Here is a 23,803-nt window from a genome sequence, read left to right on the forward strand (position 1 = left end):
CATTTGAAAAAAACTTCTCATATTTATATAGAAATCCACCAAAAACCATTAAATATGCAAAGTGTAGGTTAAAAAAAAACTCATTCAGTTTCCCAACAAGTCACTAAGTACCTCAGAGATCTGTAGAACAAGAAATAGAAGAGAAAGATTGAGGGCAGGAGGCAGAAGTCTGCTGGGCCCTGGCGGAGGCAGGAAATGTCTCTCCTCTCAAAGCTGGGGTCCGTGAACTGCCGCCTGTGGGGGGGAGGGGAGGCCCTGCCACAGCCTGGTTTTGTATAGTTTTCTTGGAACACTGCCACGCGCACTCATGTACCTTGTCTGCTGGTTTCCTTCTGACAGGGAGTGGCAGCCACACCTGATGGCCTGCAAAGCCAAAGATGTTCACTGTCTGTCCCTTTACAGAAAAGTTTGCGGACTCCTGCCTCACAGTGTCACAGAAGGAAAGCGAGGCATTTATAGGAATTGGGATAAGTGCTGACCGAGGAGGCAGCAAGGTTTAAAGTTGAGAGCAAGGGTCGGTCATCAGCCACGTAATGCATGTGTCTCTAGGAGAGGGATGTCGCAGCTCGGTTCTGCTCCTTAGGTTAATGAACAGGCAAACAGAGCATATCACTTTGACGCAGACATAAGGAGAAGAGGGGGAGGAGTCAATAACTGCACGTTTATGCAGAGTCTGGCTTTCTGAGCAGCCTGGCTGCAAAGCGCGGGATTTGCTAGGACTGTCTGAGCAGAGGAAGGCCGGGGGATGTGAGGTGAGTCCAAACTTTGTTTTTTACCTCCCCGAGTTCGTCTAAGATCCTTTTTCTTAAGTGTGGAAAATATACATAACATAAAATTGGCCATTTTGACCATTTTAGAGAGTACAGTTCGGTGGCAGTAAGAACCTCCACGTTGTTCTACAACCAATGTCCAAGGTCCTTTCGATCTGAGATTAAATCAGACGCTGATTAGGGGAGAGGAGAGGAAAGAGAATGCAATGGCGGGGACATGGGGTCATCGCACCCTTTTTTAAATATAGGAGGTGGCGGGGTGGGGGGAGGACGGACATGCACAGACACACGCGCCCGTCAAGAGATTGGTTTCGTTGGTTACCAGGAAAGCAACAGCACTGGCACCATTCTGCCCATCCAGCACACTTAGGCTATCGGGCGTCAATCCACCTGCTTCCCTGAATCAAGAGAAGGTCATCGGTTCAAATCCACAGCCTCAGGACCACGGTGCTGCGCTCTCCACCCCTTTGGTTCCTCTACTGTGCTGTCCGGTTCCTCGCTAAGGCCTAGGGAGGTACAACAGTGCCCCCTGCTGACCAGCACCCAGACGCACAGCCCTGTTCTTCCCGCTGTCTGGGGAGAAGGAGAGGGGAGGACAAAGTGCACAGGTTACTCTGTCAAGCAAATTCCTCGTTGTCTGTCCGCGTTGTTTCCTCAGAATAGCCTCATTGCTGTGTTTCTAAGAGGAGACAGGGAGACAGAGCCTCCGGAGCAGTGTCCTCAGAACCAGGCGCTGAGGGCAGCAGCTCTTACTACCAGCCCATGGCGGGGCTGATTATGAAGCCGCAGTCCTGCTGCTCACCTTAATTCTCTAGGGGAAAAGAGGGCAGCGCCAGAGGAGAGATTTATTACCATTCGTTACTCGGAAGGTGGGAGGTATATGAAAAAAACAAGAGGGAAGAGGATAAAATTTTCAAATCTCTTTACTATGGTGCTTCCAAAAGTCCTGCCTGGCAGTGCCTGTGGGGGCGGTTTCTAAATAAATAGGTCGCTGGGGTACCTGGAAGCGGAAGCAGCAGGGAAAGTGCTGACGGTTATAACACTGAATGGATGCTCTGGTCCCCAGTGCAGTGATCCACGACAGAGCTCCTTCTTGATAAGATGGGGACATACGGTGTCTTCCTCACCTACAAAAGCAATTGTACGCGATGATTAATTACCGAGTCCTGAACCATTTGAGGTTTGGAGGGGCTGGCAGGTTGGCAAACTGCTGGTGCAGACTGACTCCCAAAAGGAACCGGGGAAAGGCTAGTGTTCTAATCAGAACACTCACGCTCATAGCCGATGCCGGACAGAGAATCTTGCCAACCAGCCCGCCCGTCCCTTGCGCCCCCAGACCTCCCTTCACTGGCTTTCAGGAGGTGGGCGAGAACCTACCCGGGCGGACTTTGAAAGGAGGCGGCAGAGCGGGGCTCTTCCGAAGACGAGGGTGTAGGATTTTCTCAGCGCCTGGTTTTGGAGCCTGGGTGGGGTGGGTGGCAGCAGAGGCCCGCAGGACGTTTGCATCATAAAGAGGGTGCGGGGCGCCCCGCCGGGCGGGTGGTGACGGGGCGGCACGCGGGCGGGGAGAGAGGGGCCGGCGGCGGGAGCGTAAGGGCGGCACAGAGGCGGCCAGCCGGGCGGGACCCGCTAGGCCGCGACGCGCCTTCCGGTTGCCATGGCGACCCCCGGTCCCAGCCCCACCCCCCTTTGCTGGCCCAGGGAAAAGCGGAGCGGGTCGCCCCTGGCGACCGGGAGGCGCCGCCCGCGCCCCGCCGCCGGACCGCGCGACTGCCGGCCGTCCCGCCGGCCTTGGGTGGGGAGGGCGCGGCGGCGGCGGCGGCGACGTCACATCCGGGAGGGTGGGCGAGTTCCGGTATTTCAGGGCGGAGCAGCGGAAGTGGGGCGAGCCGCGGCTGCAGCGCCGAGCGGAGGAGGCAGGAAGCGGAGCGCGAGCGGGAGCTGGGTGGGCACCATGGCCGGGATCACCACCATCGAGGCGGTGAAGCGCAAGATCCAGGTCCTGCAGCAGCAGGCGGACGACGCGGAGGAGCGGGCCGAGCGCCTCCAGCGGGAGGTGGAGGGGGAAAGGCGGGCCCGCGAGCAGGTACGGGCCGGGCGAGGCGCGTGGGGCGGCCCGGCCCCGGCCCCTCGACTGGCGGCGGAGCGCGCCGCTCGGGGGCCGGCGGGCTCGGAGGGGGCGCTGGAGCCCGGAGGGCGGGCGGGGCGCGGCTGCGGGCGGAGCTCGAGCGGGCGAGGGGCTCGGGCGCCCCGGCGGGCAGGCTTGATCCCCGGGGGAGCTGAGCCCCGCGCGGCCCGGGGGGTGGCTCTCCTCCTCTCCCGGCTCATTCATTCAGCCCCTCCGAGCCGGGCGCGGCCGGGGGGAGGGGCTCGGCGGCCTCTCCCTCCCCCACTTTGCCGTGAAGCGGGGGCACTTTGCTCTCGTTTGAGGTTTCCGGCCCGAGGGATGAGAGTAGGTGGGTGCTCCTTCGGCCTGGGAGGTACGGGGCCGGACGGAGGGTGAGAGGGTGGGGCTCAGGGGTGGGTACCGCCAGAAAGCCCCCGGCTCGGCTGCTGGCAGCCTTTTTCCGCTCCCTCCGCCTGCTCAGGAAATGAGGCAGCAGTCGGCCGAGAGGAAGCGCGGTGCCCTCCCTGGAGGAGGTGGAGGCCCATCCTCCGGCCGGGGGCCCTTTCCTCTTACGGGGAGCCCTTGCAACTGCAAAACCCCACTCTCAACCCAAGCGAAGCGAGAGAGGAGGGGATGCTACTTCGCTCCCCACGCTGATGCAAATGTGGGAGCCAACAAAACACATCTGGCCCGGCCCACGAGGCCCTGGAAGGCAGGAACTTCTGCCACAGCCAGGCCTTGATTGCTGAAGTGTGATCGATCAGTGCGGGCTGAACCGGTTAGGGACGCTTCTCCCAAGCAGAGCTGATAAGCGGGCGTGTGTGGCAGAGAATCGTCTGGAGTGCCGATTTCTGTCAAGGTTTCTGATCGACCAAGCAGTGTGGCCGATGGAGACGGAATGATGATTCCCCAGGGGGCCTCTAGTAGCGTGTCTCTGCTGCTTTCCCAGTTCTCCACCAGTGTCTTTTTTTGAAATTCAGTAACCGTTCAGCGGAAAGTTGGAACATAAAATGTTGGCGGGGTGAATGGTGATCCTTGAAACCGCTTTCCGTTCGGAAGTGGTCCGGTAGTTACAGTGAGCCACACGGTTTTCCAAGGCCTTGGGTGCAGTCTGCTGGGTGGAGCCGATGATCTCCTGGGCTGAGGCTTTGGTTTAGGAGGATTTGAGGCTGGAGAGGCAAGTAGCTGTTGCTAAAATTTGAAAGAACTCTTGTGGTTTATTGGTATTCTCTGTTGTTCTTTCCCTTTGGAAGTTTTTTATTTTATTTTTTCCCCTTCCTTTGGCTGCTCCTCAGGGGAGTGGCTGGGAATTCATGTTTTTGAAGGGGAAGGAGGTGGGGGCAGCTGTCCTCCAGGTTAATACTTAAATTGTTAGCATATTAATTAATTTATTTTTTTTCTGGGCATGGAAATGCTGGGAGCTTCCTCAGTCACTTTTTTCTGAGTGGATTTTTCCTCTGATTATTATGCCAGTAACTTTTAATTATCAATTCAAGTGAGATGGACTGGCTGGGTGACTCTTTATGACCAGTAGTGACACTTTCTCATCTCCTTTGTTCTGGAGACCAGATCCCCTTAAAGGGGAAGAGAGCTTGGCTGAAGGAACTAGCTACATGTGAGCTAGAGTCAGAGGCCCACCCTACAAGCATGGGCATCCTAGGAAGAGAGTTCTAGGATGGAGCGAAGTCGCGTCCCCCCACGCCCAGCGCCCCAGGGTTTGGTCATTTCTTTCCAGGAGAACCTGGCTCCTTTTTTTCCGCTCTTGATGACTCTGGGGTGACAGGCCGCAGAGCGAGCAGCTTCAGATGTTTTATTTACTGCTCCTTCACTCAGAGCTTGTCACATTTGCTGACCGAGCTGAGGTCTAGTGAGGAAGTCCTCAGATGGGGAAGTAGGGCCATGGTTAAGTATTGGTGAAACGAGTGTCTTCTGCTCCCCAGCTTGAGCGAGCCTAATCTTTTGGCTTTCTGCTCTACTGCACTGTGAAGCTCTCTGGAGGAAGAGATGCCTGTGGGAAAGAAGGGGTTTTCCTGGGCTACCTGTTAGCCCCTTAGAACCTCATGGAATGTGGGTTGTGCAGGCTCCTCCCTCGCTGGGAGGTCAGTGCTCCCTGACGGCACATGTGCTGTCAGTGGGTTGTCACTTAATTATTTTTCTGGTTGCTGTGTGTGAACATCCAGCCCTCGCTGGGAAGCTGGGTGAATCCAGAGCTGAGACTGGACTGGCCTGGGCTCCATGTTTCCCTCGCGCTGTGGCCTGGAGCGTGACCTTTTACATTGTGGCACCTTGTTCCTTCTCCTTTCGATTTTGATTCTTCCTTTGCACTTCTTGCTAGATTTAAACAGAAGGCAATGTGATGTTTAAACACGGCCTTTTTCCTTACCTGGTTTTTGGCTGTGATGGTGATGGTAAAAATATACTTAACATAAAACTTATTGTTTTAATCACTTTTAAGCGTGTAGTTTGCGTTACCTCTCCCGTAACTTTCCCTGGTACTTCGTTTCTCCTTTTTCTGGTCTAAAATATTTAGAAATTGAGAGAGTGAGTGGGCTTCAAACAACAGTTTCAATTCTGGCCTTATTCCCAAATTCCTCATCTCTGGAGCAGGTTAGGATGTGGGACTGTTGTGGCTCCTATATGTGGGGTCTGGAGGACTAAGCGACAGCTTTGTCACCTTTCTTTGGCTTAAAGTGGCTTTCCTGCTGATTACCTTTCTTTCCTTTCACACCAGAGCACACGCTCACAAGGGAGAGGCAAACAGCCCTTTGCTCTGAGTGCCTGGCTTAGACCCCACCTTTGTTTGCTCTGGCTGATAGCGCTACTCCCTTCCAGCCTGCCTCCCCCTTTGGTGAAATTTCAAGCCCCAAGGACATGGTATCTCCCAGGGTAGATACATTGTGATCACAGGAGCTGTCCTCTACTTACAGGGCCCAAGCCTGACTTCCATTACTCATTTCCTTTGAATTTCATCTGTGGCTTTTGTCTAAAAAGAGAAACCCCCGAGTGGCAGAATGCCAGATTCAGGTTAATCCCCTTATGTCCTTGGCCCCGATCTGCCTCCTGGCACCAGTGCCCTGGCAGCTTCTTGCCTTGAGGGTGTGGCGTGCTTGGGGAACCTCTTCAGCATGGAGGATGGTGGTATTTTAAATCGAACTCGTTTCTCAGCTGAAGCTGTTGTCAGCCATCTTCCAATGTGACCGAATTGCTGCTGTTTGCCTTCCCCCCTTGGGATCTCTGCTTCCTGGGCGGTGGAGAATCCTGTTATTACCTGAAGCAAGGACCTCAGAGCATACCCTCCAAGCTGGGCGAGGAGGGTGGGCAGAAAGATCAAAACCACATCTGAGTATGCTAAATCTAGGGTGATTAGAATAGCACACAACCCCACGTCCCCCGGGGCCGTGTTCGCAGGCGGGTTCGCAGAGGTCGGTCCCACTCAGTGTCTTTGGCCTTGCTCAGCTGACAGGTGGTTTACAGAGGTTCTGGTTCCAAGGAGACGTCGGGTGTCTTTCCTCCCCCTCCACAGGTACCAACAGATCCCCATTCTGCAAAGCTTTCGATTCATGGTAAAGAGAACTGATCCCCTGTGGGAGGAGAGAAAAGAGAACAGCGCCTGCCCTCCTGACCTCCCCCCACAGGGGTCTAGAAGCTTTCGCTGGGACTTCCGTCTCGGGTTCTGCGTCTGATATGGGCTCGTTTAATGTGCCATGCGCATGCTCCTGTGAGGGCACCCAGACGGGTTTCTCCTCCCCCCTTTGCAGCCTTGCGAAGAATTCTATTGTAAATGCTGATTTGTGGGAGAAACTGCCCGAGCCAGCTTGTTGTCATGGGAACTCTACACCCCCGCCCCCATAGCCTGTTATCTCCATTTGGGTAACTACTGGTGAGCTCGCTGGATGGGGACTGAGATTTCAAGACTTTCCTCCAAATCTGGCTCCATTCTTTATTTTTAGTTCCAGCCATCTGAGGGTGGTGGTGGCGGGGGTGAGATAAGTCACACTGGCAGTGTTTCGTAGTCCTTGCCTGATAGCCTGACTTGTTCTGTAATCTCGACTTTGGATTGGTGGGGTGAAATGTGTGTTATCCGAGGGGACGTCTGCTTTCCTGCAAGAGACAGGACCGGAGAGTACTTACTTGTCTCTGTGGTGTTTTAAACAGTACAGTTAGAGACACGAATAGTTTCTTCGTAATTTCAGACTTCTCGATTTTCTTTTCCTGTAGATCAGTGGTTATAGCCATTCCCCGCCCCCTGAACCTCCCATGTTTGTGTTTGGAAATTTTTGTGCCAGATAATCGTATGGGCTGTATCCCTCCCCAGGGGGGCTAGTGGTAGTGGCCCGGATTATTTCTGTAGCTGCCCCCGACCCCGTTCCTGACCGCCAGGAGGAAATCAGGGCAATGGCATTCAGGCACCGTCCGGACTGCAGAGGAGGTATCGTGTTTACCAGGTGCTGGGATAAGCATCTCAGCCGGGCAGAGCGCAGGGCCGGTTAGACTCCGCGGCTGACTGTGGGTCGGTGGGGTGGGGGGAGGTGGGGGAGGCCGTCCTCGGCGGGGGCTTTTCCACCAGCGGGTCCCACATGCGCTGCCTCCTCGCCTCGAGTCTCGTCCATTACCGAGGAGGGGGCACGGCGTGCTTCAGCCTGTGCTTGGTGGTGGGGCGCGGGCAGGGGAGCAGGTGTCCTGAGCAGTCCGGCAGGGCGAGGCTAATGGGGTTAACTAGAGGAATAGAAAGGGGTCACGATTCGGAAGTTTGGAGGCGTGGTGGCGGGCACGGGGGAGACACTGTCTTCTGCCCCGAGTTCTTTTAGTAATTTCATCAAAGCAGGTGATTTTAGCTAGAGACGCTCCTTGTCAACTTTGGCCAGGGGTGGGGGCCGGGGTAAGTATCTCAGTGTACCAGCCTTTTGCTTTCCAGTCAACATTCTCTTGGCTAGTCATCCTCCTGGTGTATTAGGGTGGGGTGACCAGGGGGTCGATTTCGAGTTAAATGGCAAATTAGTAGACAACCCAAGATTCCCTTTTTCCAGAACTGCTTCCTTATCGACCCGCTTTCTGAGACACTTGTAAGCAAGTTGCTGAAGAGCGAGACACAGCCCTAAGCCAGAGCAGAAGGAGCCCTTCGCTGGTGACCAGTGTGTTCAGGAATTTGAACCGCGTCCAGAAACGGGGTGGCACTGGCGCTGGGCTGGGCCAGGCGCCGAGTTTTCAGACACTCTTCCTGTGGGACACGGGGGGGGGCGTTGCTGATGGAAGGCGAGGGGAGTGGTACGTGTGCAGTCGTGTTGCGGGATCTCACGTGCGTCCGAGCTGAGACCGCGTCTGCCTGGCCAGGCCCTGGCTTCCTCCCTGCTAGTCAACCCATCTCATGTCATAGTTCGTTCTGTTCCTCTTGGCCATGCGTCCGCTTCCTTTCCCCACTCTTTCGAATGCAGGCTGAGGCCGAGGTGGCGTCCCTGAACCGTAGGATCCAGCTGGTTGAAGAGGAGCTGGACCGCGCCCAGGAGCGCCTGGCCACCGCCCTGCAGAAGCTGGAGGAGGCTGAGAAGGCTGCGGACGAGAGCGAGCGGTGGGTAGAGGGGGCGATGCCGTGTGCCTTTCAGCACCCCTGTCCCTCTGTTCTGCAGCCTCTCCAGGTGAAGACGGCGTTACCGGGACTCCGACCCCTTTGTGATTGGCATTTCTCTATAAATTGACCTAATAATCTGTAAATGACATCGCCAAGTGGGCCTCCACTTAGTGACACATAAACTTGTAAGATGAGTCCCCCTAGAGCGGTTCTCTAAGTGAGATCCCAGACCAGCAGCACCTGGGAACCTGGTGGAGATTCTGATTCTCAGCCCCGCCCCTGACCTGCGGATGGGGAGCCCTGGAGGCGGAGCCCGGCGAGACTGGCTCCGGTCCCTTGGAGAGGAGCCGATGACAGATGAGTGTCAGTACCACATTTGTCCTTAACTGTTTCTTACAGAGGTATGAAGGTTATTGAAAACCGAGCCTTAAAAGATGAAGAGAAGATGGAACTCCAGGAAATCCAACTCAAAGAAGCTAAGCACATCGCAGAGGAGGCGGATCGGAAGTACGAAGAGGTGAGGCACCTTTCGCTCGTCCCTGGCCCACCGCGACGGCGTTTGGCCCTCCGAGAAGAACCACGGAGGGAGGCGGCTCCTGCGCCTCACTGAGCTGCCCCCGGTCTCCCCCCGTAGGTGGCTCGCAAGCTGGTGATCATCGAGGGGGACTTGGAACGCACGGAGGAGCGAGCCGAGCTGGCCGAGTCGTGAGTATCTCGCCCCCGAGTCTTGCCGCACACTCTGTCGCTCCCCCTGTGGCTTGGGCACTAATGTGTGTGAGCTGGCATTCCTTCAGCCTTGTTAAACAAGGCCCAGAGAGTGGGCGTCATCCGTAGCGCCCTTTGAGACCCTATGCGTGGCTTTGGCCTTTCTTAGCCCTCCTGACTAGTGGCAGGTGACAAATGAGGTTTTCTCATATCTCGTAGGCAGGGTTTTGAAAGTCGAGAGAAAAAGAAAGACTAACAATAAGAGGTGACCCGTTGACCCGAAGGCCCCGCTGGGTCCTTGCCCCTGGGGTCTGGTCCTCCGAGGGCTGAAGTGGCTCCCTGACCTAAGGCCTGTCGTTCCGTTCTGACCACTGTGCCGACCGGCTGGGAGCTGGAGGGCGAGGGCAGCCGGGAGCCGGCCCGCCGCCGGCACCTTCTGGGCCTTGTGTGACAAAGCGCTGGCGTGCGATGTGCTTCCCTCGCGTGCCCCTCCCAGGCATGACACATCACGACCATGGTGGTGTTTTCTTCCCATTTTGTGAAAATTTTTTTTTTTCCATTCCGCTGCTTGTTTTCTTGCTGTGTTCCCTTTTGACCTCTCTCCCTCCCCGCAACCTGGCTTGTGCGACCCCCCGTGACTGTCACTAACAGCCGTTGCCGAGAGATGGATGAGCAGATCAGACTGATGGACCAGAACCTGAAGTGTCTGAGTGCTGCTGAGGAAAAGGTACTAACCGTCAAGCCCAGAGAGGCGCTGTGCACGGCGCGGTTTCGTTTTTGTTTTGCAGCCGCCTCCCCTCCACTGGTGACGTGTCGAGTGCTTTCTCACCTCCTGGAATGCTCCATTCTTTCCCGCCTCTCGGCATCTCTCATCTCTTCTTTCCTAGTTGCTCCGCTGCCTCTCCGCAGGGTCTCCTTCCCAGGGGCGATCTGGGGGCCGTTGGGTGGGGCATCCGTTCCCACCTCCACCCCAGGCAGCAGTTACGACTCCTTCCTGGCAGTGATTTCTCTCAACTGTCCTCCTAATTGGCATCCCTGGGCTGGGTCCCAGCCCGCCGGGGCCCCGCCGACGCGGGCCGCGGTGGAGGGCGGGGGGGCTGATGCTTGCTCCGAGAGCCTGGGACCTTCTCTCTCCCCCAGTGTGCCTTCCAGCTCTCTCTACACATGGGTTCAATTCATGTCTGTGTGTCTCTCTCCCCTTTTTTTATTCTCTCCTTCTTCCCCTTCCCTCTCCTGCGGTATGTAAAATGTTCACAGTAAGTGTTCTGAGCTGGAGGAGGAGCTGAAGAATGTCACCAACAACCTCAAGTCTCTTGAGGCTCAGGCGGAGAAGGTAGGGGCTGGTTTGTGACAGCGACAGGCTCTGGGGCCTGGGCCCAGCCCTGCCCTTAACGAGAGACTGAAGAATCCCATTCCTTATATAACCCAGTGAGACATATGCTCTTCCGACCCACTACCCTGTGTCTTGGTTCTGGGTTTAAGGGTCGATGCTATGCACTTGGATTGCTTCAGTTAAAGTAACTTCGGGGTCTCAGGTGCCCGCGGTCAATTCCTTCTTAGGCCGATAGGGTTGTGCCGAACGGCCGTGACCGTGGTGCTTAACAGGTGTCCCAGCAGACGGACGGTGGCAGCAGGTCGTATCAGAGTGAGACCTACAGAGTAATGTGAACACATGACTGGTCTTTATCGTCATGTGGGGCAGTTTCAGCCATGCGGCTTTGGGGTGTCACTACAGCTACTCGTTAAGCAGGAGGAAGGAGAACGACCTCTGGGTCGACATGAATACAAAGCCCAGGTCCATTCTCAAAAGGAGGGTGTTGCGGCTCTGAGCACAGCGGTTTGTGGGTTCTGAGGACTCGCTGCCCGGAGAGGGCCTCGCTTTTTCTCCGGGACCGAGAAGGCTGTGCAGTGAGAGTAGGTGTGAGGGCGGGGTGTGTCTGTGTCCGTAACTTCTACCCTGAAATTTTTATTCTGTGTCTCTTACAGTACTCTCAGAAAGAAGACAAATATGAGGAGGAGATAAAGATCCTCACCGATAAACTCAAGGAGGTGAGTGAGGGGGCTTAGGGACGGACCCGGCGCTCGCAGGTGCATGAGGCATTCATTCGTGCTGTGGTTCTCACGGGTGTGGGCGCAGGGGGGGGAGGAGGGCGAGGCTCTCCTCTCGTTCTTCTTGGCACTCATCCCTGATTCTGGCCGCTTTCATGTTCCCTCCAGGCAGAGACCCGCGCGGAGTTTGCGGAGAGATCGGTAGCCAAGCTGGAAAAGACCATCGACGATTTGGAAGGTATGCGGCCTCGGGGAGGGATTCACGTCCAGAAGCAGAGAGAGTCTGTGCCCGGCGACCGTTAGCCCCTTTCCCTGGGCACCGGTTGGAGTCAGCAGTGGCTGGGCGTGCACGCCATGCCCTGTCCCATGTCACAAGTAGCTGGGGTGGGTCAAACCCTAGAACTGGGATGTTGCACTCAGTCTTTTCCTTTAGCGAGACGCTAGCTGACGTTCTGGAATTCGCTCTTTTCCGTGGGGGAGACAGACCGGTGATGGCTGCATCTGTCTCACACTAACGGTCTGAAATCCTTAGTCTGCGGGGTGAAACGGTAGTCACACTGAGAAGGCAGCGGGAGCGTGTGTCACCCCACGGCTGCTTTTGGCAATCCCGTTCACCCCTCAAGTTGAGGGCGACCGCTCCAAGGGGCGCAGCTGTGGAATCACCATGTCCCCGAGCCGGCCGATGCCAGGGGCTTTCTGAATACTTCCTGTCCCCACCGTTGGGCACCTGCGTCCACTCTGAGAGCTCCAACGTGCTCTGGCCGTGACTCCGGGCAGCAGAGTGTCTCGGGGAGAGTCTGGGGAGGCCCCCTGCAGAGCAGAGGGGCCCAGATGCTGGTCACGCTTGGCAGCTGGAGAAGGAGCCGAGCGTTGATGTGTACTTGGTCCATTTTCTATTTTCGTTAAGTTTGGCCTTTGTCGCCGCCGCTAGAAATCGAGTTGACGGGGCGGCAGCGGGGCCTCTGCCTCTGGCTGGAGCACTTCCCCGGGGTGACTCTGCCCGGGTTCTCAGCTCTTGCCGCCATCCATCAGCGGTGTCACGAAGCCCGGTGGGTCCCGGGGGACAGTGGATCTGAAAACGGCCTAGCACCATGGCCACTCTCTCCCTAATTTCTAATGATGCCCTCTCTTCGCTGCTCTGATACCTTTCACTCTGTCCCCTCGTTCCTCCCTGTGGTTCCTGTGCCTGTCCAGATGAGCTCTATGCCCAGAAACTGAAGTACAAGGCCATTAGCGAGGAGCTGGACCACGCCCTCAATGACATGACCTCTATGTAATTATGTGACAGCAGGCGGGGCCGGGACCTTGGCTTGCGGGCGGGCGCGGGTGTAGACGGCTTAGTGTGCTTTGGTTGTCTCCTCTGGACGCTAGAATGTCCACCCTCATCTTTAGAACATTGGTGCCGGTTACTCCTTGGCAGCAGCTGGGCGAGCATCTACTTTGGGGTCAGTGGTGCAGCCCTGACCTGGCCGTGGTTTTGATTCACAGGCCCTTTATCACGGCCCGGTGTGTTTTCCATTTGTTTCTCAAATAGTCTGTCCAGCAGGGAGACCGCCGAAGGCAGAATCACGTCATCGTGCACCTGAGGGCCAGTGATTTGGCTCTCACACTACAGAACAAAACTCAGACCTCCTGGGTGCCCCAATGTTAAAGTTCAGGGGAGACGCTCACCCATGATTGGAAATATCAGATTCACCCGAGAATTGAACTCGGTTCCCAGATCTCGGTCCCAGAGCAGCCGGGAGTAAAAAGCACCAAGGGGAGCTGTCGGGGACGCCCCAGTTTGCCGCGCATCCCTGGCCTCGAAGCTGACCTGCTCCTCGTGTCTTTCCCACTAACCCCAGAGGGAAGCCAGCGGCTCGGCTGTACCACCTGGCGCTTTTTTTTTTTTTATCATTCCTGCCGCCACCTCTTCCTTTTTCCCCTCTTCCGTTCCCCCCAGTTGCTGTGTAGATGGGTGCTAGTCCTTCTCACCGAGAGTCTCCTTACTTTTCCATACAGATAACTTACCGCCGTTTCTGCTCTGTTCTGGATCTGCCCCCTTTCCTCGGGGGACCCACGGCCCCACTGTCACCCTGGATTCCATTCGGGTCAGCCCGGCTGGTCCCCAAGGCGTTAGGATGGGCGGGGGGGCCACAAAGCAGCTTATGTATTCTCTTCCGCCCGCACCCCAAATTAAAATGTTAAGTTGCTGGAAGCCTCGTGCCACCCTGCATCCATGTCATTGACAAAGCTGCTGCTGTCCCCGAGAAGGAGCCTTGGGGGTGTGATGTAGGGAGCAGCCATCGTAGGCTCCCCCTGCTCTGACTCGCATAATCAAAGCCACTTTTGTGTGTGTCTAGTTTTTCTTGACATTTAAACTCCACTGACGTGAGCCTGTCAGAGTGGGAGACTGGTAGCTTCCCTAGAATAGGGGCCCTCGGTCTCCCTCCTCAGCTGAATGAGGTCATCGAAGTCCCTTACTTCCGGTTCTTAAGTCACCTGGGGCGTCTTCCAGCCTCTCCAGATTTTCTGATAAGTGAGGTTGAGAGACGAGATCACACATCCTGTACCCTCTCTCCGGAGGTTCAAATGCTGTGTGAGAACATCCGCTGGACCGAACCCGACTAATTATATCACCCTGAGTCACCAAAAAAGACGTAGTGCATAGAATTTTTAACAGTTACGTGTTTTCTTTTGGAGTCCTTCCTTACCTATGTGAGGCTTACTGCCCTTTGCGTCCTCGTGTGTACGTGTGGCGTGTAAAGTGGTAAATGATTACCGGAAAAACGAAAGCGGCCGAGCGTGCCTACTTCAAATAATGTGCACAAGGTGGTAGCGATTTATTACATGCATTAATATGCTAAATTTCTGCTAGTAAAATTGTCCCCTGTTTAGACGATGGAGTCACGTAACCGGCATCACGGAAACACCTGTTTCAGGCGACACAGCGGAGCCGGTTCGGTCTGGACGCTGCAGCTGTCGCCTTTAAGCTCTTGCGCGCCATGCGCGTCGCGCTCGTTTCCCAGCGGAGTGCACGCCGAAAACCCGCTCTTCTCCTGGATAGACGTACAGCCGGGTAGAGAGGTTTTCCCTAATCTAAAACTTTAGGCCTCACTCGAATTCAGGGTGTTTTCTCGTCCATACCACGTCTCCCTGCCACACAGCTTTTGAAATTAAGGTCCAGATTTATTTATTCATCTGACACTTAACTGGTGTCCTCTAGGCACAGGGCATTAAGATGGGGACAGCACGATCACTCTGGTGGCTCAGAGCCTCGTAGCAGAGAGAACATACGTGTATGTGTATAACAATGACGTGTGACAAGTGCCACAAATGAATAAAGTGTTGTGGAGTTTGGAGGGGACCTTGATTCCAGGGAGGCGATTAGGAAAGACTCACGGAAGGAGGCACGTGACAGATACTTAATAAACGCCATAACTCGCCTCTCCATTTTCACTGGGTTCCAAAAGATTGGAGTTTTGACAGGCGGTTTGGTCGAGGTACAATAGATACTGAGCAGCAAAGAAGCAGAAGAATAACGGCATGGAAGGAGGCGGGAAGGGCACGGTGGCTGTCAGGGGCGACCGAGCTGGCGGAGAGGGCAGGCGTGTGCTGAAAGCAGCCGGGGACCTCGCTGGCGGTTTGGACCAAGGCTGTGTTGGGGGCGGAGCAGCGATGAGGAGAGTCAAGTCGGCGGCTGAGTTAAGAGCATCTGGAAGGGACGGGGAGCAGGCTATGAGAGTGATCCATTAAGATGATGGTTCCCAAATTTCAGTCACTTGTGGACCATTTGGTGGCTTTTGCCATGTTCGTATGCTGCCTCCATATTCAGATTTACTCGTTTTCAAATGCGTTTTATCCTTAGTCTACGAATTCTCATTTGACATCATTTAGATGTGCATTGGTGTTTCTCCCTAATGCACAGTAAAATATAACTAATAAGTTTTTCTTAAAGTTTATAAATGTATATACTGCTTGAAATCTCACCTGCCGCTAGCGGTGACTATGCCACGGTCTGGGCAGCGCTGAGTGATTGGACTGCTGTTTTCCCAGGGGTCCTGGTGGTGGAGGGCTTGGCTGCTAAATGTGAGGAGGGAAAGTCCAGGTGGACTGGTCTGGAGCATAGGAAAATGGTGGTATTGGCGGTGTTGGGCGGTCACGTGGTCCTGGTTTGGAGAGATGGGCAAGGTAGACAAGAACAGAAGTCTGAGAAATCGGCAGGAACCCAGGCGAAACAAATTCCTGGGGCTTTGGGGGAGGAGGGGGTCAGTGATGCAAGAGATTTTGGAATCCATAGGGTGGCAGGCGGTTTAGGCCACGAAGGAAATTCGAACCCTACAGGACAATTGCAAATGTAAAAAGAAGAATCAAGCAAAGGGGGAGGAACTCTAGAGGAGGAAGCCAGCTGGGACTGGTCGGAGGGGCCGAGGGAGAACGAGTAGCTTTGATATTCGTTGGAAGGTCAAGGCTGGATCGTTTCCGGCAGTTCAGCTTGGACGGGAGAAGGAAGATAACTGAAGATGACACATTGTCGTTGACGCGTTATTAGTTTGAGAGTGCAATTTGAGCCTTAAGATCAAGGATAGGAGCCGTATTTCAAGGAACGAAAGAATGAAAGGCAAGGAAGTGTAGCCTAGAGCACCGCTGGCTTTCCAGAACTCGATGTGGCTAGTATTATGAAGGGCTGAAATTCCAATTTCATTTACTTCTGGTTCCGATGAATTTTATAAGCCACTTGTGGCTGGTGGCTACTGCATTGGATAGTACAGTCCTAGGTGTTTTAGTGTTTGGGCAGAAGGAGTCGACCGGCAGAGAGAAAGGCTCTTTGGAAAAGAATGAGGGGAGAATAGAGATTAGGAGAAAAGAGTGTATTAAACACTTCTGGTCGCTGCTGTCCTTGCCCACGGGTGTGACTAGCGTGAGCCAGGATAGAGACCAGCGAGCCGGGGGAGCTGAGTGCAGCTCGAAATAGCCCGTCATGTTAAATTAATGCTTTCATTCAACGTTCGATATCCTTGAAGAAGCCATCCTGTGATGCTTGAGCCTGGACCAGCTAGGGGATCAGGGTCAGGCATCAGTGGTAATCTCCCAGTAAAGGGCTTGACCTCTCAACTTTTCCCACTCTTCTTAATTTCTAAGAAAGAACCACAGACCGATGTATCTATTTTTCAATTCCTTGTTACCTTCGTTGGAACAAGGAACAAAGTGGTTGGGCCCCGGGTACCTAGTGGGCAGAGCCACTTGCCGTTGGGGCAGCCTTAGCCACCTGGTCTCTTCCTGCAGGTGGTACTGGCCGAGTGGTCCCCAGCCTTAACATTGGGGAAGGGGCGTGCAGAAAAAAGCAAAAATCTGTCTGTCCTCCTTCCTTCCTGGAACTTTGAGACTTTAAAGTTCATGTAGTTCCCTTTACTTTGACACCCTTCCCCCTTTCCTATTCCGGAATGAAACTGACCTGATTCAGACCAATGATGCCTAAGGGACCATTCCATGGGACTGTTCCCTCATTAATTAGGCACGAGGCACAGCTAAAAGGGACATCACACCAAATAGATTCTTTGGATCGCCTCTTTTTGTTTTATTTTGCTGTTATCTGGACCGAGAACTTTAATGAGCTGGTATCTGATCCTGAGTTTTTAGTCACCAGAGATAGCAAAGTTAGACACTCCACTAAGAACAACCACATTATCTTTCTGACTTATGATTCTTAGGGAACTGTGCCTTCCGGGGTTTAATCGGGCAATAAACTGCTCCCACTTCTCTGTCTCTTTATTCTTCCCTGACTGGAACAGAACCCTCATTGACCAGGCTGTTTTGAGGGCCAAGATCCTGATTACACCTTCTTTCCAAGACGGGGGTCTCACTAAGCAGCAGGGCGTGGGTGTCACAGAGGGGCCAGGCCATGTGGGGAATCTGTGTAATGTGACGCCACAGAAAGTGTAAGCAGTGACAGTTCAACACAGACTCGATCCTCTGCCCGTCGTCAGGGTGCCCCGTGAATGAGACAGGTCCCGTCCCTCAGGGAGCTAATGGACAAGTATAGCGGTTTTCTAACGGGGTGCTTTTGTTACGTAGTCCAGGATAATGCTGGGCTGTACAGCACAATCCTACTTACTGCTGTCCCCTGCCTAGTAATTATCTGTAGGGCCCTCTAGATATCGCGACAGTTAAAACCCACCTCCACGCATATCCAGATGCCCCTCTGCGGGGAGAGGAGGGGCAGTATCATGAATTCAGAACCTCTGGTTTAATGGGCAGTGCAGTTTTAAAAGTTCACTTTCACTTCTGCTTCTTAGTACAGCTATTATAGTGCACAGAAAGTGCCAAGTATTATTGGGACCATATTGGCCCCAGCTTCCGGGTGGAACGGGGACACCTCAGCCGAGAAGGCAGGTGCCTGAGCAAGGCCTGCACTCAGCCCGCAGATGCGATGGCTTTGAAGGCGGAAAAGCATCTTTTTCATATTGAGGTCTTGAGACCGTTTGAAACAGACTGTAAAACATAGGGAGAAACTTGTTCGTGAGCCTCAGAGGCTGTTACTAGGAATGGACCAGGAAGGAGCTCAGCCTTCTGGCCCCCGGATTTCTGTTGCCTCTGCGCTGGTCGGATGGGTGGATTGGGGTTCTCCGTGCCCCTTCTTTGAGGTGTGCTCCGGGTAGGGATCACAGACAAAGCCAGGGACTTGAGCACTTAACTACTGGTGTCAGGAATGCTTTAGTGATAAGAAACAGCTTAAGAGTCACTAAAATAAATAATGGGATTTATTTTTCTTGCATAATAAAAAGTCTAGACTTGTGCAACTGTGGTCTGATATAGCCTGACTTCCTGTGGTTTTTTTTCTCTAAAGATTGAAATATGTAGCTCTAGTCATCCATGTTCAAGGCAAGAAGAGAGGCTAAAATTGTCCCAGGAGACTTCCCCTAATCTCATTGGCCAGGACTGGATCACATGATTACCCCTAGCTGCAAGGGAGGCTGGAAAAACAATAGTCTCGATGGGCTTGTGCCAGTGATTCACCTTCCATGGGGCTGGGCTCACTGTAGGCCCTACAGGATTGGGGTTCTTTTAGAAAAGGGGAAGTCGGGTTTTGATCAAATAGGCCACAGTAATGGGTCCGTCCCAACACCTGCAGCGAGAAGCATTAGAAGGTGACTGAGCGGATGTACAGATATTTGTCTCAATCTGCCATTCATAATGCTATACTGAACGCTTTTACAGAAACATGTTCCACTGTTCACGTTGCTTCCTTTCACCCCCTGGTTATTATAACCGCACTCCTTCCTCTGCCCTGTTTCACTTGTCTCTCGGTTTTTCCGCCCAGGGAACGGATACTGTGAAGGAGATGTTTTTTCTCCCTCAGAATGTCCTCCCAGCTTGTCAGTCTGATTTTTGAATTTCGTTCCTCCGTTGGTCTTTCCACCGACTGACCGACTCCGCCTGCCCGCAGAGTCCTCCTGGCATCCGTTCTGCCTCGCAGATGCGTGCCATGTTTGCCAGCTAGCCGAAAGTCTCAGAACGCACGTCTGGTACCCTACTAACCTTCCCTTTTTCTCTTTCTCCTCCTCTTTTCTCCTCTCCTCCTGTGTTCTCTCCTCCCCGTTGCCACTGCAGAGCGTCTCTACAGCCAGCTTGAGCGAAACCGGCTGCTTTCTAATGAGCTGAAGCTAACGCTGCATGATCTGTGTGACTGATGGCAGGGCTCCCCGGTGCCCATTAAACCGAGCTCATTGCTCACGCCACTGACCTGGACCCCAGCAAAGAGCTGATTGTCTTTTTGAAAGTTGCTGAGTCGCCCTGAGCGAATTGCTTTTTTAATCGGGGCAGTTAGAGTGTGGACTTCCTAAGAGCACTGTAAAGTGGGAGCCGTTCCTGCTGCGTTTCCATTTCTTCTCAAGAGCTCGTGGGTGATGAAGGGAGGGGCCTGAGAGAGCGTAGTGAGAAAATCCAAGACAGTTTGCATTTTCCACCCTTATTTGCTGCTTTTTCACTTGCGCACTGAATACAGGATACGGTCCATTGCATGGATGTTTTCTAACAATAAAAGGACTGATTTGACACGATGTTGGAACTGCTTCATCTGCAGACCCGGCGATGGGCCATTCTGCGTGCAGAAAAGGGACGGGAAAGAAAAAAGGGCATGGGGTGCGAATAGGTCTGCGTGGCATCACCTTCTGTGGGTTGAAGCTTTGAGCATCGCCCCCACCTCCCAGGCTTGCTGGGCGGATTAGAGTCTCTCTGATGTTCTGCCACTGGTTTTCTTCCTGACTTTCATGCTTTTTCTTGGTTTTATGTTGAATTGTAAGAAACAGACTAGTTGTAGGCAATAACAGCAAAAATCTGTTAAGGCTTTGCTTACATGTATACGTGTGGTAGTGTTCTTAGCTTTGTTTTCTTTAGAGATTCTTCAACTTTACGGTGGGGGTTCTTTTATTCATCCCACTGATTATTCTTTTCCTCTCTGCTTTTTGGGGAAAGCCTGTCGCTCATGAGGGTCCCCCTGTACTCATTTCAAGTTCAGATCCTGGTATTTCTACTGGTAGAAAAAATAGACCTGTCCTTGTTCTCTGTGGTCAGACCCCCCTGAGTCATCTCAAGTAGGCGTTGTCTTCTGGGCCAAGCCTAGAGGAGTGGATGGCTGACAGTTAGGGCCTCCTTCTTCAGGGACTGAAAGCTGAGAGGCTTGGTTGGGTGTGGGAGGGAGAGGGCATAGGACTGACAAGGTCCCTAGTTCCCTCCCCCAGAAATAACAGCGGCACCTGCAAATTCAGTAGGCAGGCCGGAGGCGCTGCACACCCGGGTGATGCAATAGCTCACTTCTGTGGCTGAGAAGGCAGCTGCTTGGTTAGTCTGCAGCTTCCCTGCCGCAGGACCAGTTCTCAGAGTGGGTTGCCCTCGAAATTTACTTCCGGTTTTTGTAATGTCTCTCCTTTGCCCCCACTAGATAAACTGAAATGCACCAAAGAGGAACACCTCTGTACACAAAGGATGCTGGACCAGACTCTGCTTGACCTGAATGAGATGTAGAGCACCCCAGTCCCGCCCTGCCGCTGCTCCTCCCCCTGACCCCGACTCCGCCTGAGGCCAGCCTACTCCAAGCTGACCTCTACACCGAGGGCTGATCTTTAACTGGAAGGCTGCTTTCTCCTTTTGCTGCCTCCCACCCCCACCCCTGTGTCTTTTTCGCCAAACTGTCTCTGCCTCTCCCTAGAGATTCCGGTAGGGCTGGAGGCCCCTTACCTTTGGGAGCAACATTTAAGGGAATGTGAGCACAATGCAAAGTGTCTTTAAAAGCATGTTGTGATGTACACATTTTGTAATGACCTTTTTTGTTGTCAGTGTAGCAGCCATTTGTAAAACATTCCAAATAATTCCACAGCTCCGAAGCAGCAAATTCCTTTCTCATTTTTAGAAGGTAATTTTTCAGCCTGATGCATATGGTCCTCTCTGTAGAGCAGGGAAAGGTGTGGGCCTGCCTTACTGAGAGCCAAACAGAGCCCAGAGAAAGACTCCACTCTGGGAAGCCTCAGACCTTTGTACAGAGTACCAGCCAAACCAGAAAGGTGATGCCAGGAGTTAGCCAAAAAAAAAAAAAAAAAAAAAAGGCTGTTCAGGTTTTCAGCTTTAAGGTATCTTTGGCCAATTTTTTTTTTCTTCATCTGAAGTGACCAAATTAAAAAGGTGAGATCTCTGTCTGAGATCGGATCCTTCTCCCATCTCTACCCCATGCCTTCCCAACAGCTCAGAGAATGGATCATGTGCCCCTTATGTTGAGGTGACCAATTATTTGCTGTCCTGCCTCCTTGAAAGAAAGAAAAGAAAATTATGTTTTTGCCACTGATTTAGCCATATGAAACTCATCTCATCACCCTTTTCTGGGTCTGAAGCTGCTGTCTCTAGAAGTGCCATCTCATTGTGCTTTGTATCAGTTAGTGCTGGAGAAATCTTGAATAGCTTATGTACAAAACTTTTTAAATTTTATATTATTTTGAAACTTTGCTTCTTTGAGGTTGGAGCACACCGGCCACCCCACCTGGCCGAGAGCGCTCTTTGCAGGCTGTGGTCTGGCAGTGTGCTGATCTTTAAAAGTCCCTTTCCCTCCCCAGTACCCCCTTTTTGGCGAGGTTTCCATGAGGTCTGTTAGATGCGCATCCTGCAGCTTATTGGCTTAAAATGTCCTCTCCTTGGTGTGGTCCTTTTGGGGGCCGATTGGGAGAGAGAGAAACCAATAGTGCAACTGTTTTGATACTGGAAATTGAAGTGTCTTTTTAAAATAAAGAACCAGTTCCTCCAACTCTCAGACCTACTTGACTTATTTGCTAATCCAAATATGCTTTCTCCACAGGAACTGTGAGGTTCGGGTTACAAATCACATCTTCGTGGGTGGTAGCAACAGGATTTACTGTAGAGCTCACACTTTGGACCACAACTGGGTTCAAAACTCAGCTCTGAGATTTCTAGGTGTATGTTCTGATGTAAATCATGTAGTTTCATCATCTGTAAAATAAAGATAATGGATTATCACATAAATGTAAACGTTAGAAATAACATTCACGTGCCAGGTCTTTTATAGGTTACTTAATTTAACACTGGCATCTTCAGGGCAAGCTATACGTTTTTCTTTACAACTGTATTAGTTATTTCGTAGAAGCCATGGATTTGTTAGGCTCTGTGCTCCTACACCCCAACAGTATATGACACTGATCACATATATGTGTGATTTTCATAAACTTCCTTGAGAGAGACTTTGAGCTGATGTTCTGTTGGATAGTTGGAGAGAAATTAACAAGACGCGTTCTCAGTATTTGCTCGGAGACCGGCTGCGTGTGTGGATAGCTTTCAAAGCTGCTTCTGAGACTCCAATGCCAGGCATTTCCTGCACTCTGGCCACGAGGCTGGACGTGAATCTGACATCCTAGTGAAAATGACACGGCTCCATTGACAACGTCCAGCTGTTTATACTCGAAACTGGAAAAGTTTCCCATTAATAGGCACGGACCAACGCTGAATGGAAACGCCTGCAAAAAATTTTGGGGTGGGGTCGGGTGCCAAACAACGAGGTAGGCAGGGGAGAAATTAGACAAATTAATATTGCTTTCTTTTGACTTCTCTGCTTGATTTTTACTATTAAGAGCTGCCATCAGTATTTAAGCGGGCATCTGGGTTTGTGCCTAAGGTTTCCATAGTGTCCGCTTGCGAGAGCGCTTGGGAAAGAAATTCCCACAATTCCGAGCCGGGAGGCTCCGCCTCCTGCTGACGTTCCGCCCGCGGATTGGCTGGCGTTGGGCCGGGGGCGCGGCCGTGACCGAGCGGGAACCCGAGCTCAGCGGTCGCCATGGCGGGCGCCTGGCTCCTGGCGCTTCGAGGCTCCCCGACGATTCCGTGCCTGTGTCTACACCGCCTACTGCTGCTGCTTCTGATTTCGCTCGGGACCCTGGCCAACAAGCTGAACGTGCCGCAGGTGTTGCTGCCCTACGGCCGGGAGCCGGGCCGGGTGCCCTTCCTGCTGGAGGCACAGCGGGGCTGCTACACTTGGTGAGGGCGGCGGGTCGCGGGCGTGCACCCCACCGCACCCAGTCGGGGTGGAGGGGCTCGCCCAACAGCAGATGCCCCGGGAATGCGTGTGGTCCCTCAGTGTGCAGGGAGGAGGGAGGGAGTGGAGTGGCCAGGTCTTCCCGTGTGGCGCGTCCTCGTGCGGGGGGTCTTCAGGCCATGTGTGGGGCCCTGTGTGAGAAACGCCCAGGACGTGACGTGTGTGTGTGCGTTGGGACGGGTGGGCGCTGTGGGAGCAGCTCTCAGGGTCCAGGGAGCCCTGTGTCGGAGCCTCGGGTGTCGGGGCGCCCAATGTGAGGAACTTCCCGATGCCAACAGCCAGAGCGACAGGAAGTTCGCACGGTTGGAGGAAACTTATCTAGGAGCAGAGGGGCTTGGGGTGTGAGGGGCCCCCACTAATGAAACAAGGTGTGGTTTTTGATGGGAAGGGGTCTCAAAACCCAACTAACTGTTGTGTGCTTAACCAAGCACTTTGCATGTATTGACTCAATTTTTCCGATCTTGGGTGGTGAGTACTGTTACTCCCATTCTACAGATGAGGCCCAGAGAACTGAGGCCCAAAGGGCACGAAGGATAAACTTCTTGTAAGATGAGCAGATTAATTTTGGGTGGAGATGAGATCTGCCTGTAACATACATAAGTTTCCCCCCTTAAATGAAGTGCCCTCTTGAAGTGTGAGACGAGGGGTACTCAATTCTGGGGGACAACTCAGTGACTGAGGATGGAAAGATGTGATTATCCAGTGTGAGAGGACTCGGCCATAGGCTGTGTGGTTACGTGAGGTGTGTGGGCTCCAAGGTATCGGAGGGTTCATCCCGAATGGAGTAGACTTCCCTTTACCGACTCCTAAGAGCAGCACTAAGGTTTACTCAGAGTGTAAGAAGTTCACCCCCATTTTACGAGGAAGTATAAGAGAATCTTATAAGATGACCCAATGCAAAAAACATTCCATCCATCCAAAAATACTGATGATTTTTTTTTTGAGGTGGATGCACACCTCATAATTTAGGCAACTTTTCTAATGTCAGCAGCCCAGTTTCTGGGACTGAAGGAAACTCATTCCTCAGACTATGAGAA

The 23,803-nt window shown here is 53.2% G+C and overlaps 3 protein-coding genes across 11 annotated transcripts in view; 2 read left to right on the forward strand and 1 right to left on the reverse strand.

The window, feature by feature from the left end:
- Positions 1-623: 623 nt before the first annotated feature.
- LOC118612928 (nascent polypeptide-associated complex subunit alpha, muscle-specific form-like) lies at positions 624-2,726 on the reverse strand. Its single transcript, XM_036235177.1, has 4 exons — positions 2,707-2,726; positions 2,148-2,665; positions 1,771-1,897; positions 624-1,343 (listed from the first exon to the last, which is right to left on the reverse strand). Exons 1-4 carry the CDS (start codon positions 2,724-2,726, stop codon positions 1,277-1,279), a joined length of 732 nt encoding a protein of 243 aa, XP_036091070.1. The 3' UTR covers positions 624-1,276.
- Positions 2,633-21,467, forward strand: TPM3 (tropomyosin 3). 8 transcript variants are annotated; one of them, XM_016141564.2, is made up of 9 exons: positions 2,633-2,856; positions 8,310-8,443; positions 8,843-8,960; positions 9,078-9,148; positions 9,800-9,875; positions 11,135-11,197; positions 11,366-11,435; positions 12,392-12,470; positions 20,118-21,467. In XM_016141564.2, exons 1-9 carry the CDS (start codon positions 2,725-2,727, stop codon positions 20,119-20,121), a joined length of 747 nt encoding a protein of 248 aa, XP_015997050.1. In that variant the 5' UTR covers positions 2,633-2,724; the 3' UTR covers positions 20,122-21,467. The 8 variants fall into 8 exon arrangements, with proteins under 8 accessions (XP_015997050.1, XP_015997080.1, XP_015997039.1 ...); XM_016141594.2 differs by lacking the exon at positions 9,800-9,875 and adding an exon at positions 10,406-10,481; XM_016141573.2 differs by lacking the exon at positions 20,118-21,467 and adding an exon at positions 13,199-13,394 and having other exon boundaries at positions 2,699-2,856.
- Positions 21,468-21,590: 123 nt separating this feature from the next.
- Positions 21,591-23,803, forward strand: part of NUP210L (nucleoporin 210 like) — a 47,688-nt gene continuing 45,475 nt past the window's right edge. For both annotated transcript variants that reach the window (XM_016141492.2, XM_016141482.2), the window contains exon 1: positions 21,591-22,708. In XM_016141492.2, coding sequence (XP_015996978.2) covers positions 22,509-22,708 — 200 coding nt within the window. In that variant the 5' untranslated portion in view covers positions 21,591-22,508. The remainder of the gene's footprint in view (positions 22,709-23,803) is intronic.

The sequence above is a fragment of the Rousettus aegyptiacus genome, unplaced genomic scaffold, assembly GCF_014176215.1.
Source record: "Rousettus aegyptiacus isolate mRouAeg1 unplaced genomic scaffold, mRouAeg1.p scaffold_m13_p_17, whole genome shotgun sequence".
NCBI classification, from domain to species: Eukaryota; Metazoa; Chordata; class Mammalia; order Chiroptera; family Pteropodidae; genus Rousettus; species Rousettus aegyptiacus.

Excerpts from the sequence above, each read along its gene's own strand:
- TPM3 (XM_016141564.2), top strand. The coding sequence starts at position 2,725 with ATGGCCGGGATCACCACCATCGAGGCGGTGAAGCGCAAGATCCAGGTC. Across the intron at positions 8,961-9,077 it reads CGGATCGGAAGTACGAAGAG|GTGGCTCGCAAGCTGGTGAT; the intron begins GTGAGGCACCTT and ends CTCCCCCCGTAG. Across the intron at positions 11,436-12,391 it reads GACCATCGACGATTTGGAAG|ATGAGCTCTATGCCCAGAAA; the intron begins GTATGCGGCCTC and ends GTGCCTGTCCAG.
- LOC118612928 (XM_036235177.1), bottom strand. The coding sequence starts at position 2,726 with ATGGTGCCCACCCAGCTCCC. Across the intron at positions 1,898-2,147 it reads TCCTTTCAAAGTCCGCCCGG|GTGAGGAAGACACCGTATGT; the intron begins GTAGGTTCTCGC and ends TTGCTTTTGTAG. Across the intron at positions 1,344-1,770 it reads CCTGCTGCTTCCGCTTCCAG|ACAGCGGGAAGAACAGGGCT; the intron begins GTACCCCAGCGA and ends CCTTCTCCCCAG.